General features: G+C 41.3%; 1 protein-coding gene across 1 annotated transcript; it reads right to left on the bottom strand.

Moving 5' to 3' along the window:
• Window positions 1-246: 246 nt before the first annotated feature.
• On the bottom strand, window positions 247-11,209 carry LOC121961904. Its single transcript, XM_042512003.1, has 8 exons — window positions 11,084-11,209; window positions 8,399-8,508; window positions 8,086-8,170; window positions 6,360-6,555; window positions 5,075-6,129; window positions 3,152-3,954; window positions 1,825-2,028; window positions 247-1,704 (listed from the first exon to the last, which is right to left on the bottom strand). The coding sequence occupies exons 1-8, from the start codon at window positions 11,173-11,175 to the stop codon at window positions 1,460-1,462; spliced, it is 2,790 nt and encodes a 929-aa protein (XP_042367937.1). The 5' UTR covers window positions 11,176-11,209; the 3' UTR covers window positions 247-1,459.
• Window positions 11,210-14,096: the final 2,887 nt, after the last annotated feature.

The following is a 14,096-nucleotide window of genomic DNA, read 5'->3' on the forward strand; positions in this document are numbered from 1 at the left end:
ACTTCCAACACATTCATTTGTTTTTGGTTGCCTGCCACGACTAAAACATCAGCCACCACAAATAGATTTTAGATAGAATCGTTAATTCGGAGCACTGTTGAAATACATATCCTGTTTGGTTAATTCATTGCATCACACTCACAGAGTGCAGAGTGGACTCTGGGCACAGATGGAGCAGCAGCTGCTCCTCTCATCCATCAATCTGATCAGCTCTGAATGGATTGGCAGGTCAATTATCCACCCTGTAAGTCACAAACTGCTGCTGAGGAAAAAAAAAGAACTCAAGGAGTACTCTTCCTGCACTGCATTCACAGACCAGCAAAAACCCCTGAAATTAAAGAGGGGACACAGAATGCCACAAAAGGGACACATGCATTAAAAAAAACAAAACGAAACAAAACAAAAAGACAAACAAACAAACAAAAAAACAAAACTTTGCAGTTGTCCGAGCCCCCATTCCCCCACTGCAAAACACTAAAAAAAGATAGCGACCAGGTGCCAGACCATAAGCAGCAGGAATCCAAGGGACACAGCGCCGAAAAATACAAATACAGCGAGACAAAAAAATCAGGAGAGTGGATCTGGAGTTGGTTTTCACCTTCCAGGGTTTTTAGCCATGTAAAACCTAGAAAAGTAATGGAATTTAACAATTAAAATTTTCCAGGCCTGCAAAAAGTCATGTAATTAGTAAATATCATTGAAAGTTTTGGGAAAGTCATGGAATTTTGTAATGAAATTGTTGTAGAATTTTTCTGCAGATGAAGCTCAAAGTAATGAAGCATTGGCGAATTTATTTCTGTAGCTGTTGTCGTAACGTGGCTCTGATATGCATCAATGTGACAATGTTTTGTTTAGCATCTAATTTTCTCCCCGTGTTCCATTTCACCCCTCATGTATGTCAGCTAGCTGAAATCCTGTGTGAAGACAGTTTGAATCTGCATGTTTGAAAAATGCCGTAATTGTGTTGCACGAAAAAAAAAGTATTATTGGCCATGAAAAACTTTTGAAATTTGTCCATAAAAATGTGCGGGAACCCTGAATTTCACTTAAACTGCTGAACAAGTTAACACACAGTAACCAACAATCCTGCATAGTATACCATTAAATAAAGTAAGGATGACATAAAACATAAATCTAAAAAAGCATTCACTTTGTTTGAATTCATATTCACACTTTTAAGTACAACTTGTCCAAACACGTAAAACAGACACTAGGCATCCCCAACACTGAGTATAAATGATCACTAACTGGAGCAAACCATCTGTTTTCTTAGCTTAATCAGTTTTATGACACTACTCACGTATGACCAGGGTGATGAGACTGGGCATGCACCTAACTTCAGGTACTGCACCCAAAAAGAACTGAAAAAGAGAATCTGCACTCCACCTTTTCTCTTCATTGTGACTGCTGGTGGTTTATACATTATGGTATGAGTCCTCTGCCATGTCTGTGTCTCGCCCTAGCAGACCGAGGCAGCGCTTTCCCTCCTCCCCTGCTTCTTCAGCAGCTGGATGCGGTTGTGGACGTAAAACTTGATCGCCCTCCAGTCTCGCTGGTTGCTCACCAGCAGAGGGCAGAGTTCGAGGCAGCGCTCACAGTCCGCCTTCGCAGGGACTCGCAGCTCCACCAGGTTTCTCTTTAGGTGAGTCTCCACTGCTACACGCTCTGCCTCTGACCAGGGACGCTTCAGCACACCACGCTTCCCTGTGAGATAGAGGGGGAGGTATATAAGTGTAAATTAATATAAATAGAATGCTAGAATACAATTCATAAAAAAGTGACTAAAGCTTGGGACGTCGGAGACTGATATTGGCAAATGGTTACCTGATTTGGGTGGAATGCATCTTCTCTTATGAACATTGGCTATTGATGGGCTGACTGGAGTTGGAATGGGTGCTCTCTTCTTCCTTGGCGGTCGCCCTGGTCCTTTCTTCTTCACCATCACCTCAGCTTTCTCCTTAACTTCTTCCTTTTCTTCTTCCACCTCTGAATCCTCTGAGAAGGAGTCGGCTGAGTTACCAGACATGACTGCAGGGCGAAGATGAAAGGAGGGTAGTTAACTCAAATAAAATATTGAGTTTCTTAAAGGGATACTTCACCCTCTAAATGACCATTTATTCACTCTGTGTTGCGTTGAATTTTTCACTAAACCGTGTTTTTCATCCTCCATCATGAAGGCAGAATCTAAAAACTGAGAAAATTCTTGATAAATTTAAGTCATAGGGAAAACACTCATTTATCCAGTTAAAAACTCAGCACAAAAACAAACTTCAGGTTAAGGCAGCTGTAGACCAGTTCACATATTCACTGTATTCACTTGTGTATTTTTCAAGGGAGTCTGGCTTTGAACTTTTATTTCAGTTTCCTGAAAAACACACAAACACAAACACACACAAACACACACACACACGCACACACACACACACGCACAATATGTGCTCATTCAAAAGTAGTGTAATTAAGGGCTGAATGACTTTCAAACAGTGCAGTTATTATTATTATCCCTATTTTTATAAGGAAGATATCATTGCTTCTCTGACATAAATGAAGAATAAATAAGAACAAAAACTAAATAACTAACAACAAAAATAAATAAAATAATAATATATCTGTATCTACCAAATTGTTATTTTATGGTATTAGTATCAGCCCACAATTTCACAATCGTTGCATCCTTAGTTTTGAGAAATCTACTTCTGAAACTTCTGCTGCAGAAACACTCTCTTAACAGTTAAACTTCATAGGAATGTCTCTGTCAGGGTAAAAAAAAGGTTAATCTGCAAACCTTTCAGTGAACATTTTGCTACTTTCTACTGTGAGGCTGTTTTCCATTAGACCCGTAAATTGTTGAACAAAATTTTATAAAACGCCGTTGTGTTTCTTAATCTATTTAACCCTTTTAAAGTCATTTGAGAGGCTGACATTCTTACCAGAGTTCAACCCCTTGTCCATCAATAGTTCCACCTTAAAAATAAAGATTCACTAATACTTTGATTAGTTCAGAAAAGGTGGCGTGTGTTTAAATTGAAAACCGTTCTTAGCAGCAGAGCCTGAACTTGATTGAACATTGCATGCCTAAAAGTACCTGCTGGTGGCCCACACTGCTTCAGTATTTTCCCCTGAGGACAGTATGCATGATGTAACTGCTTACCGTCCAACTCGAGGCAGATGTGCTGCAGGCTCATCCCTCGGAAAAGCACGCCCTCTCGCTCTCCATAAAGAACAACACGACCCACACGACCCATCAGTGCTGGGTCCCGTATGATAGAGGAGCAGTTCTGGGTCACATGGTACTCTCGCTCCAGGAAGTCCTCCAGCCGTTTGGTGGCTCCCCCCTGGCCCTCACCCTCCTCTAAAAGTAGTAGTTGAGTAAGAATTGCTACCTGCCGCCGCACACGCGTCGCTGTCAGTGCACTGGGGTTTTTCGCACCACTGGATCGTGCCAGGTTTCTCAGAAGGTCCGTGCCCCGGAGCGGTGTGGCAGGAGAGTGGTAGGGCCGTGAGAACACATATGGGCTCTCTGGGTCCACACCCACATTGGGGCTGGTTTGAAGGAGCAGGTCCAGGCAGGACTCACAGTGTGGTGGGAGAATAAGCGGCTGGATGCGACCACGCTTGCCCAAAACACCAGCCCGTGGAAGGTTACAGAGGACCTGGCGCTCAAAAGGGGACAGGAGGGCTTCCATGCCAGAGGGGGGGGAACTGTTGCTGGAGCTGGCCAGAGGGGTGATACGGTTGCGATAGTCCTGGATAGTGAGTTTGGCCACCTCACATTCCCGGTGGCGGTTGTAGAGGATGAGCAGGGAGAGGCTGGAATGGCAGAGCAGGCGCCAGGCCTCGGCGGAGTGAGGAGAACGAGTTAGAGAGAGGAAGGAGGAGTGCTGCTGGCGGCGGAGGTAGAGGACCAAACAGGAGAGGGAAGAGAGCAGTGGAGACATGTGATGCCTCTGTGTGCTGAAAATGACAGAGAGAGGGAGAAATGGCGTTAAAATGGCAGTTGAAACCATAAAGCACAACCCAAAAACCCCAAACAATAATTGAAGTCACAAGTGGCATCGAGCGCGGACCAAGCAGATTGCAAGCATTTGAATGCTATTTATTTTTTTAAATGTCAAGAAGCAAAACTATTTATGTTCTTCAAAATTATTCATGGTAGTCATCACTATCTACGTTATATAAATCTACTACAAACGTGATGTGCTTCACATGACTGCTTTTGTATTTGATTTGTATTAAGTTCAAAATCTGTAATGCATCCCATGTCTTTTAATTTATACATGAATCATGCCGCTATGGAAAAAGTGTCAAAAGTTATTGTGGAATATGCAAAGATTCAAATCACCTGCAGAACAAGCGTATTTTGAACTCATAACCTTTGCAATGAAATACAACCACCTTACCACTGAGCCAATGAACAAATCAGATGATGATTCCTGCATACATGTGCATCAAGTTGGGTTACAATTGCATATGTCATTTTTTTATTTATAAGCTTTTATGTCAAATTGAATTCTATGAGAAATGTTTGAATATAGATAACTTCAAAACAGCCTGAGATATCAAATTTCCTTGATAAACTCAGATCAGTGATGCCTGTAGATAACCCTGCCGATGAATCCAGACGATTGATCTGATGGTGTGGAAATAGTTTGTCAAAGAATAATTTAGAAAAAAATATTTTAAAAAATGACAAAATATAAGTACAATACCACTGGAGCAGAGATGCAGATGAATAGAAAGATTAATATGGTCAGGCCAAGCAGTTTTTGAGATAATTGCTGAAATGCAAAGTTAATTGTCATGGTGCCAACTTGAGGTCACTGAGTGGAATTTTTGGTGGCTGAGAAGTGAGTGTGCAACCACTCTACCAATTTTGGTGAGTTTTTGTCTGATGTTTTTTTGCAGCATTAACACTTTTAGTGAAGAAAAACAATTAGAAAGAACAATTAAAGCAAAAATAATAGGGCTAAAGCAGGAAGCATCGCTGCTTGGACCCCTACATATCTAATTGGAAATAAGATTAGAAATGTTTCAGAGACAGTACTGGAATAAAAAATAAATAATCCAGCCACACCTTACAATCTCTCCATTCTTCTCCTCTGGTGCGTCTTCTTCTCCTTCTGCGCTCAGCTCCAGATCTTCTTCTGGATCAATGTCGGGCTCCGGTGTAGGAGGTGGAACCAGCTCCTCTTTTTCCACCTCCACCTTTTGCTGCTCTTCATGCTTTTCTCTCTTCATCCTCCGACCCCTTCTGGGCGTAGATGGGGGAGGCGGTGACGGACTCTTAACCCGTGCCACCATCGGGGGCGCGGCGCGTTTTGTGCTGGGCACCGTTAAGCTAGGCCCCTTCTTGGCGGCTGCAGGCTGAGCTGAAGAGGGTGGGGAGAGGGAGAGGGAGAACGAGACGGCGCCTGTGCTGGAGCGTGTAGCTGGCGATTCCCTCTCCCTGGAGAAGAGCGAGGGTGGAGAAGGGTTGGAGGCCGATGGCTGAGGGACAGCAAAGGAATGACTGTGAGTTGCCGAGGCGGAGGACGACGAAGGGTGAGGGTGCGAGGCGCTGCCGTTTGAAGAGCTGTGCATGTGTGCCAGCTCCATGGCTGTCCTGACCTCTGGTTGGTTGGCGTGATGCTTCTCCAGGTGGCGTGCCAGAGAGCGATAGTGGCGGCCGCAGTACGGGCAGTGCTGCCGCCGGCTCACCGTGGTGCCGCTGGAGCTGCCAATGTTAATGTTAATATTGTTGTTGATGTTGGTGGTCGGGGTTGTCAGGGCGCTGACCGGGGGCTGGGACTGGGATCTGCCAGGAGGTGCGACAGGTGCCGGGCGGGAAAAGGATGAGCAGGGGCGCCCAGGTCCTCTGGAGGAGGTGGGTGCACTCTTCTTCTTCGAACTGACCGCCGCGGGCATCTTGCGCTTCTTGCGGCGGCGAAGCATTCGTCCCCTTATCTCCTCAATTTCTTCTTCTTCATCGTCGTCGTCATCATCGTCATCTTCCTCCTCTTCGTCCTCCTCACGGTCTGAGTCGCTGGGCTCAGAGTGAGTGAGCGGGGAGGATGAGGGAGATAATGACCAGGAGGGGGTGAGGTAATCAGAAACAGAGAGGGAAAGTGGGTGGGGACCAGCCTCTTCCTCCTGGTTGGACAGATTTAAAATGTACATAAACCATGTTAGTTCAACATGCAACTTTATTGACACAATCTACATTCTTCTTACATTACGTTTAACACAAAGGAATATGCTACATAGGGCTTTGGCGACATACACGCATTTGCTAGAAGGATCATTTCATTGTTATTTTTGGTCTTTTCATGGAATTTGTTGACATTCAGAAAAATAGTAAACATCTCCGCTTAGCAGCTCACCATTGCGTTCTCGCCCCAGTCCGTCAGGCTGTAGTCCACTGTGATCTCCTCCCCTTTGGCGATGTCTCGGATTGCTATGACAACCAACCGCACCTGGGTCCCACAGTGGACTTCTCGAATCCGGCAATTGGGCGGCGGATGGAAGAGGACCGGCCCCCGGACTCCACTCGCTCCCTCCTCCCCCAACTCTGGCACACTGGAAAACATTAAGTGACACGAGCAATAGTTTGTTTTAAATGCAGACAAATCCAAAGTCGTGCTTTTTGTTTTTCAAATGGAAAAAAAGTTAACAGCTTGTCTCCTTAAGATCATAAAAGTGCAAGGGGCAGAAATTGAAATGGTCACAACTTGAGTATCTAGGTATTATTACTGATCAGAACTTGTCATTCAACATTAAAAAGCTTGTTTCCAAGCTGAAACTTAAATTGTTTTTTTTTAGGAATAAATTTTGTTTCTCCCTCCACGCATTCTAATAATAATAATAATTATAAATGTTATTCATAGGTGCCTTTCTCGACCCTCAAGGTCACCTCGCATTCAATGATAAAACAAATACAGCAATAAAATTGATGTTAATAAAAAACAATAAAATTAAACTGCTCAATGTGGTCAGTGGGAATATATGAGTATGAACAGGTGAGTTATAAGTGTGGGAGGGCGTCAGTGTTGCAGAGGTCAGGAGGGAGGGAGTTCCAGAGCTGGGGAGCAGAGCGGCTGAATGCTCTGCTCCCCATGGTGACAAGACGGGCAGAAGGGACTGTGAGGAGGGTGGAAGAGGAGGATCTGAGCATGCGGGCAGGAGTGGCTATGTGGAGGAGATCTGAAAGATATGGAGGTGCGAGGTTGTGGATGGTATTAAAAGTGAGGAGCAGTATTTTGTAAGTGATGCGTTGTGTAATGGGGAGCCAGTGGGGCTGCTGTAAGACGGGTGTGATGTGATGAATGCGGGGGCTTCGTGAAATAATACGGGCAGCTGAGTTCTGAACCAGTTGGAGTTTATGGAAGGTTTTTTTAGGGAGACCAAATAGAAGTGAGTTGCAGTAATCTAAGCGTGAGGTGACGAGGCTGTGTACCAGGATGGCAGTGGGGTGAGGAGTGAGAGAGGGGCGGAGGCGGTTGATATTACGGAGGTGAAAGAAAGCGGACCGGGTAACATTGTTGATATGGGATGTGAAAGAGAGTGTGCTATCGACGATGACACCTAGACTCTTTACCTGAGGGCTGGGGGAAATGGAGGAGTTGTTGATAGGTAAAGAGAAACTGTGGAGTTTGGATAAGGTGCCAATTAAAAGTAATTCTGTTCTATTGCTGTTTAATTTTAGGAAGTTATTACCTTAAAGTTTTTTTTTCTTCTTACTTTTCCAGGCCTGGCAAATTAGATTGTGAAATTCTATGACTTTTCCAGGTTTTCCATGAGCATGGGAACCCCTGCTCCTTCTTAACTGTGTACGTATGTGTGTAAAACCAATATTTTCAATATTTTTCTAATATTTTTTTATGCTGATCTGTAGGGTTCACACAGACCTTGGCAAAAAGGCGCTTGTAAATATGCTGCCCTGTCTTTTTGGAATGACCTACAGAAGGATCTGAAATTATCTGAGCTGATTACTATCACAGAATTTAAGTCTTTTAAATCTCAATGATCCATGGTTAAATAAAGGATATATAGAATATGGATCCCCAACATTGAAGAAAGTATCTGAGCTACCAAGGTGAAGATCCTTACCAGAGCTGGGTGGGATCGGGCAGGTAGTAGGGACTGCCAGGTGGAGGGAGGCGGTCCTCTGCACCCTCGGGGTACTGGCCATCACCTGGGACAGAGCGGACTGTTTAAATGTAGCACTTCTTAACGGCTTTATCACAAAACACTGGCCTTATGTTTGAGGGATTTAAGGTGGTGCTCCTCACTGCTAATTACAACATGGTACACTTGTTTTCCATAAGCACAGGAGAGGATAAAAACACAAACAGCAGGTGGCAAAATGCGTGTTGTCTCTATATATACATCAATATATATATATATATATATATATATATACCAGGGCTGTAGCTGTGTTCTGACATGCTCTCCTCCTCCTCATCTTCGGTTACATACGCTCGGTCACACACCTTCACAGGTGTCCCCTTCCTTTTTCTCCCACACACTCGCCTGTAAAAACAAAGCCAGGGCTTCATTTAGCATTATGATACGTTCAGAGAAAGTGGCGCACTTTACTCTTGTAAATATTCAAACCGAGGACAGATGAAATGAGCACAGCATGTGATACCTGTGGCAAAGCAGTATTTGAATCTGTTCACGTAGCATTCATTTCTCTCAGGTGGGTGACTCATCCACAACAACAATAAGGCTACGGACTACTTAACTATTGATGGCTGCAGCAGGGGGGCTGACAGTGTGTTTGTTTTTCTTCTACTTAAGAAAATAATAAATGCCTTTGATTTGACAAGCAATCAAAACAAAGACATTAGGAAATTTAGATTTCTGCACGGCCTGCATACTGTATATAACAGACTTGGGTGTGCAGAGTGTAGTAGGAGAAAAGCAGACCCTGAAAAACATATAAAGTATGAGAAAGGAGACTTATCACTTACATTTGAGCATTTTTGCCTGAGTCTTAATTAAATGTTGAGAAATAGTGTGTTGCTGAATAATTTTACCATTAATCTAGGCATTATTTTGCCTTTAACATTATTGAAGAAGTAGGGGTGGGAATCACCAAAGGCCCCACAATACAGTATTATTATTGCGATACTGAAGTCACTATACAAAATTATTGCGATTTTATACTTGCTATAACATATATTGCAACATATTGTAATTTCATACCTTTTTTCAATGGCAAATTTTATCCCTCAAAAGAACACTGTCATGTCATGTCATGTCATTTTCAGCATGTTCGGTTCACTTTAATCATTTCAACTGCGGCAAAATGTATCTAGTGGACTTAAAAAAGTATATCAATTTCATTATTATAGTAGACTACCAACTGTTTAATTTGTATTTTCAATGTTAATCATTTATAGGATCAAAAATTTGATATTTAGCGTCTGTGTATTGATATGACATTGCCATGCAAAAATATTCAATACTATGCTGTATCAATATTTTCCCCCCACCCCTACAAAATAGTGTAGAATATCCATCACAATTTCCAAAAGCAGAAAGAGATTTTTAAATTGCTTGTACTGCCCAGTCATCAACAGTCCAGACCCCAGAGATATGCCGTCACAATAACATAAAACATAGACAAGCTGTAAACCCTTAAATTTCAAGATCTGGGAACAACAAATGTTTGATGATTTCCTGGATTATTGATTTTAATGATAACTGGTATATTAAATTTTTGAGAATATTTGTCAACTGACATATGCATAAATTATGTCTGCACTAGATGTTTTTCGACTGCACAAAGGTGTCAGTTCATCACAGTGTGTTTAACCCACTGAAAACTGGCTCAACGTCAGTTTTCTTTTGCTGTATTCCGACGCTTTTCACAAGTATGTAAATATTTGAAACCAGAGCAAATTGGTTTGATTTATTTTAATAACATGGGGAAAAGGAAATGAGCAAGTTGGCAAGAAATATCCTGCAAACTGCAAGCAATTAGAAAATTATAAAAAATGGTTTTTGTTTTGACTTCACAGCTTTTGTATGTTTGATTGGGTTTGGGGATTTTTGGGTGCTAATTTCTGGGTCATTTTTTCTCTAATTGCCAATTTGCTTGGGTTTGAAATGGCTCCAGGCCAATTTGTTGACACTGTAATGACTGCAGTCTGAAAATCACCATTTGCTTTTCTCTCCCGTTTTAAGAATATATTTTTGCACATCAATGACGCTTTTTAGCAAGTTTACCTGGCAATCCAGGTGTAAATCAGTCCCTCATTAAATATGGTGATCAATGACCGTGATTGAGAAACAAAGATCTACTGTAAAAAGACAGATGAACTGGAAACTGATTTCTGCTATCTTGGTAAACAATGATTTTTAATCTAAATATTGGAAATGGCCCCACCCCTTTACCCAATCACGTCATAAATGTATTATTTCAATAACCGTGGACTGATTAGCACAACAAAGCTTCCCAAGTTCACTGAACCTGCTGACAGTCAACTGTTATCGGATGCATTTTAGTCATGGTCAGCAACTTTGTTTACTCAAAGCCAAACAAGCCACGAGTCATGATCTGCACCAGCTGAGCAGCTTTTTAGGAGCATAATAACACCGCCGTGACCAGGTTTGCTGGATATTATACTCCGGGATTTGCAGTCAAACGTCTGACATGACGGAGCAAGATATCGATAAGAGAGCAGACCAGTGGGCAGCTGGATACATATCTGATGATTCCTGCTGGGTGCATGCTAACATGAATGCTAAACCCCAGCTAGCCTGTTAGCTTCCAGCGGCTAACGCTGAGACTCATGTCCCGTCAAAACATCAAAAATAAAAGGCTGCCGATGAAATGTGAGCCGAGGCGAGCAGGGGAAGACGCAACCTCACTGGACTCAACAGCTGCAACCAAAGACCGAAGAAAAATCACTTCGCCTGCTCCGTTTTCTCCGTTATAACGCTGAAATCATGCACGCGAATAAAGGCTCTCAACGTTAACTAAACAAACGTGCACGCTCGCGGCGCGTGCGTCTCGGGCTCTTGCATTTAGCCCACAAAAACCCGGTGAAAACAGCCCCGCGCGAGGACAAACCGGCGGCAGGCTGTGCTCACTCACCCCCGTGGCGGCGGCGGTTTGCTCCCATCCCCGTCGCTGTCGAGGGTCGGTGGCTCCCGGTAGTCAAAAGGCGACCGTACATTCTCCGCCATTAGGACTCCCTTCCCTACCTCTCGCGCTCCGGTAGATTGCACAACGCGCATGTGCACAACATCCTTTGGGGTTCTAATGGTAAAATGGGGTGCACCCACCTCTGAGGGAAACCTACAACCTCAAGATTCACATTTACCGGATGCACTGATTGAAAATGAAGCATAACCATTCGGTACGGTGTTTATCTTTCACGTATTCACGTGGAAGTGCAGTCAAATCAATGCTTTGAGAAAAAGTAGGCCTGTTTCAGACTGAAGTGAAGCCCCACAAAGGCACACTGATGAAGCATGATGTTTTGTTTGGAGTCCAGCCCTCTTTTACAGCGTAACAACACATTAACACTGTTTTACTAGTTTATAATTTTAAGTAATTACATAAGAATTACTAATTGACATTTAAAACTGATGGCATTTTTCAGAAGTGCACCACAAACATTTCCTTCCTGATAAAAGTCCTGTTTTCAAAAATTCTAATTAAGTTAAGCCTTTGAAATGTGAGCAAATTTGGCATTTTTTTCCCCACAAAACATGGTAAAATGACAGACTTAAGTGACCCCCCTCCCCCGAAAAAAGGCAATTATACAATTATAAAATGTACAACAAAAATGACCTGTAGAAAAAACAAAGGAAATGACCTGAAAAACTGTCTTGAGAAAAATTCTCTAAAAAGCACAAGTAAAGTATGAGTAGAATTTTACCGTTGTAGCTGGATATGGTGAAGTTTGTTTAGTGAAACAGCCAGATAGTTTTAGTCAAGTGCCTCCCAAGCTATAAGGGTCCGGGCATGGATGGATTACTGTGTGGCACAGGCCCATCAGTCCAAAGTGTCAGGGGGAACCCAAGGCCTCCACCTGCAAAATGTCACCCAAATTAACACACACCAACCCAAAAAGGCTTATAATGATCACAAAGAAACACACACAAAGAAATCCAAAGAGACACAAAAACAACAAAAAGGGACAAAACAACAGCAAAGATACACACAACCAAGAAAAAAACACCACGGAGACTTAAAACCACAAAAAAGATGTATAATGACTACAAAGACACAAAACTACAAAAAAATCATCACAAAGTTTGTGAGTCTTGATCCTGTGCAGGAGAGGTGGTGGGGCCTTTTTCATATCTGTGTCCTGGGGCCCATTTTCTCATAATCCACCCAAGGGTCTGTGTGTTGTATTCTATAATATATGGTGTGTTTTTTAATGCAAAGTTTAATCTGAAAATTAATTGTAGCAGTCACACTTTCAAATACAATGATTATTCATATTCTCCCTACTGTGATTGGTGTTGACAGTAGTATTAGCATGGCACAATCCCCCAAAATCCTAGAATAAGCAAACTCACAATTTAGAATAACAAAGATGTCTTTGTCCAGTAAGTACATATTGGCAAATGAAAAGAGCCCAAGAAATTTAAGATTAATAATAATATCAGGAAAAAAATGGTAAAGCTTTATTTGTCTGTACTTTTCTAACAAGGTCCTAGGATTTTTCCTGGAAAGACATTTAATTTGGTTGAAATTTCAAAGGAACACAGACATTTCCTTGAAATAACTGCTCATTTGAAATCCAAGATAATATTAATTTATTATTTTGAATATTTGCATGTTAAAACTCAAATATTATTATCTCATTAGAAGTTTGCCAGTTCAGATGGTTTTTTTCCCTTTAATATACACAGAACTAAATTACCCTTTCTGAAATACTATCAGGACATAAAGTATAACAAAATAATTAAAAAAGAAAAAAAGACTGACTTTGTATCTATCATCATTATTTTGGTATAATTGCATAGCAGTGGGGCATAAAAAAGCTAAAGTGAAGAATACATAAGGGTTAAGACTTTGTTTTTATCTTTAATGCACATCCAGTTATTCACCACGATAAAGATAAAAGAAAAAAAAACATGGCATTAAGAAATCCACCATACCAGCAAGTCTGGAAGTCACAGTTCATTCACTCAGCACGTCTATGCTGCGGCGGGCATTAAACACTACGGTGAAGTTGATGTGGTGCAAGTCCTTTTAACATTTAATCAGTGGGGCTGAATAGTAGCGCTTTTGTTTTCACTCGTAGAAATGACACTCTGATGCGTCAAAACGTCATTTTGACCTGTTAAAATGTTAATTGAAGACATCTGTAAAACAATTTTGACATTTTACATTTTCACATGTATAAATCACATTTAGTTAAAACTGATTTACAGACATCTTTAATTGCAGATATCAGTGATTTTGTTTTCACCATTAACAATTATATTTAAGATCTACAAATAATTATTTCAGCTAGTCAAAATGTAATTGCAGACATCTTCAGTGGGTTCTGTACATATCTGAAATGAACAGTCGACCAATGGCTTTGTGGTACTTAAATGATGTGACGCTAACGTATTTGGAATGGTTTGCTGATGTGTCAGACATATGGGAAATGCTATTTTTGGTATCTGAAATGGGTAATTACATTTCCACTTGTCACAATCCTTTTTCAACATGTGGAAGTTCAACTGTAGATATATGCAATCATTATTCTTACTAGTACGAAAATAATTTTCACTAGTTACAATTTTATTTCAGATATCTGAAATGTAGTTCTAGATATCTGAAGTTACATTCTCACTAGTTACAATGCCAACCAGACATAAAAATAATTAGAAAATAAAAAATAAAAAATAATTTGATTTTCACTAGTGAACTGAATTGAATTTTACATAACTGGAATTCCATTTGTACCAGTAATGTAAGTTTGAATAGAAGTCAATGGTAAGTTTACTAGTGGCGATTAAGTTACAAGTATCTATAATGAACATTTCCACAAGGATGAAATTTGTTGTTGATATCAAGAATTAAAATTTTGACTAGTGAGAACTGAGCTGTAGATATATTTAAACTGAACTGCAACTACTTAAAATTACATTATTGA

This window comes from Plectropomus leopardus, chromosome 23 (genome assembly GCF_008729295.1).
Source record: "Plectropomus leopardus isolate mb chromosome 23, YSFRI_Pleo_2.0, whole genome shotgun sequence".
Classification (NCBI taxonomy): Eukaryota; Metazoa; Chordata; class Actinopteri; order Perciformes; family Serranidae; genus Plectropomus; species Plectropomus leopardus.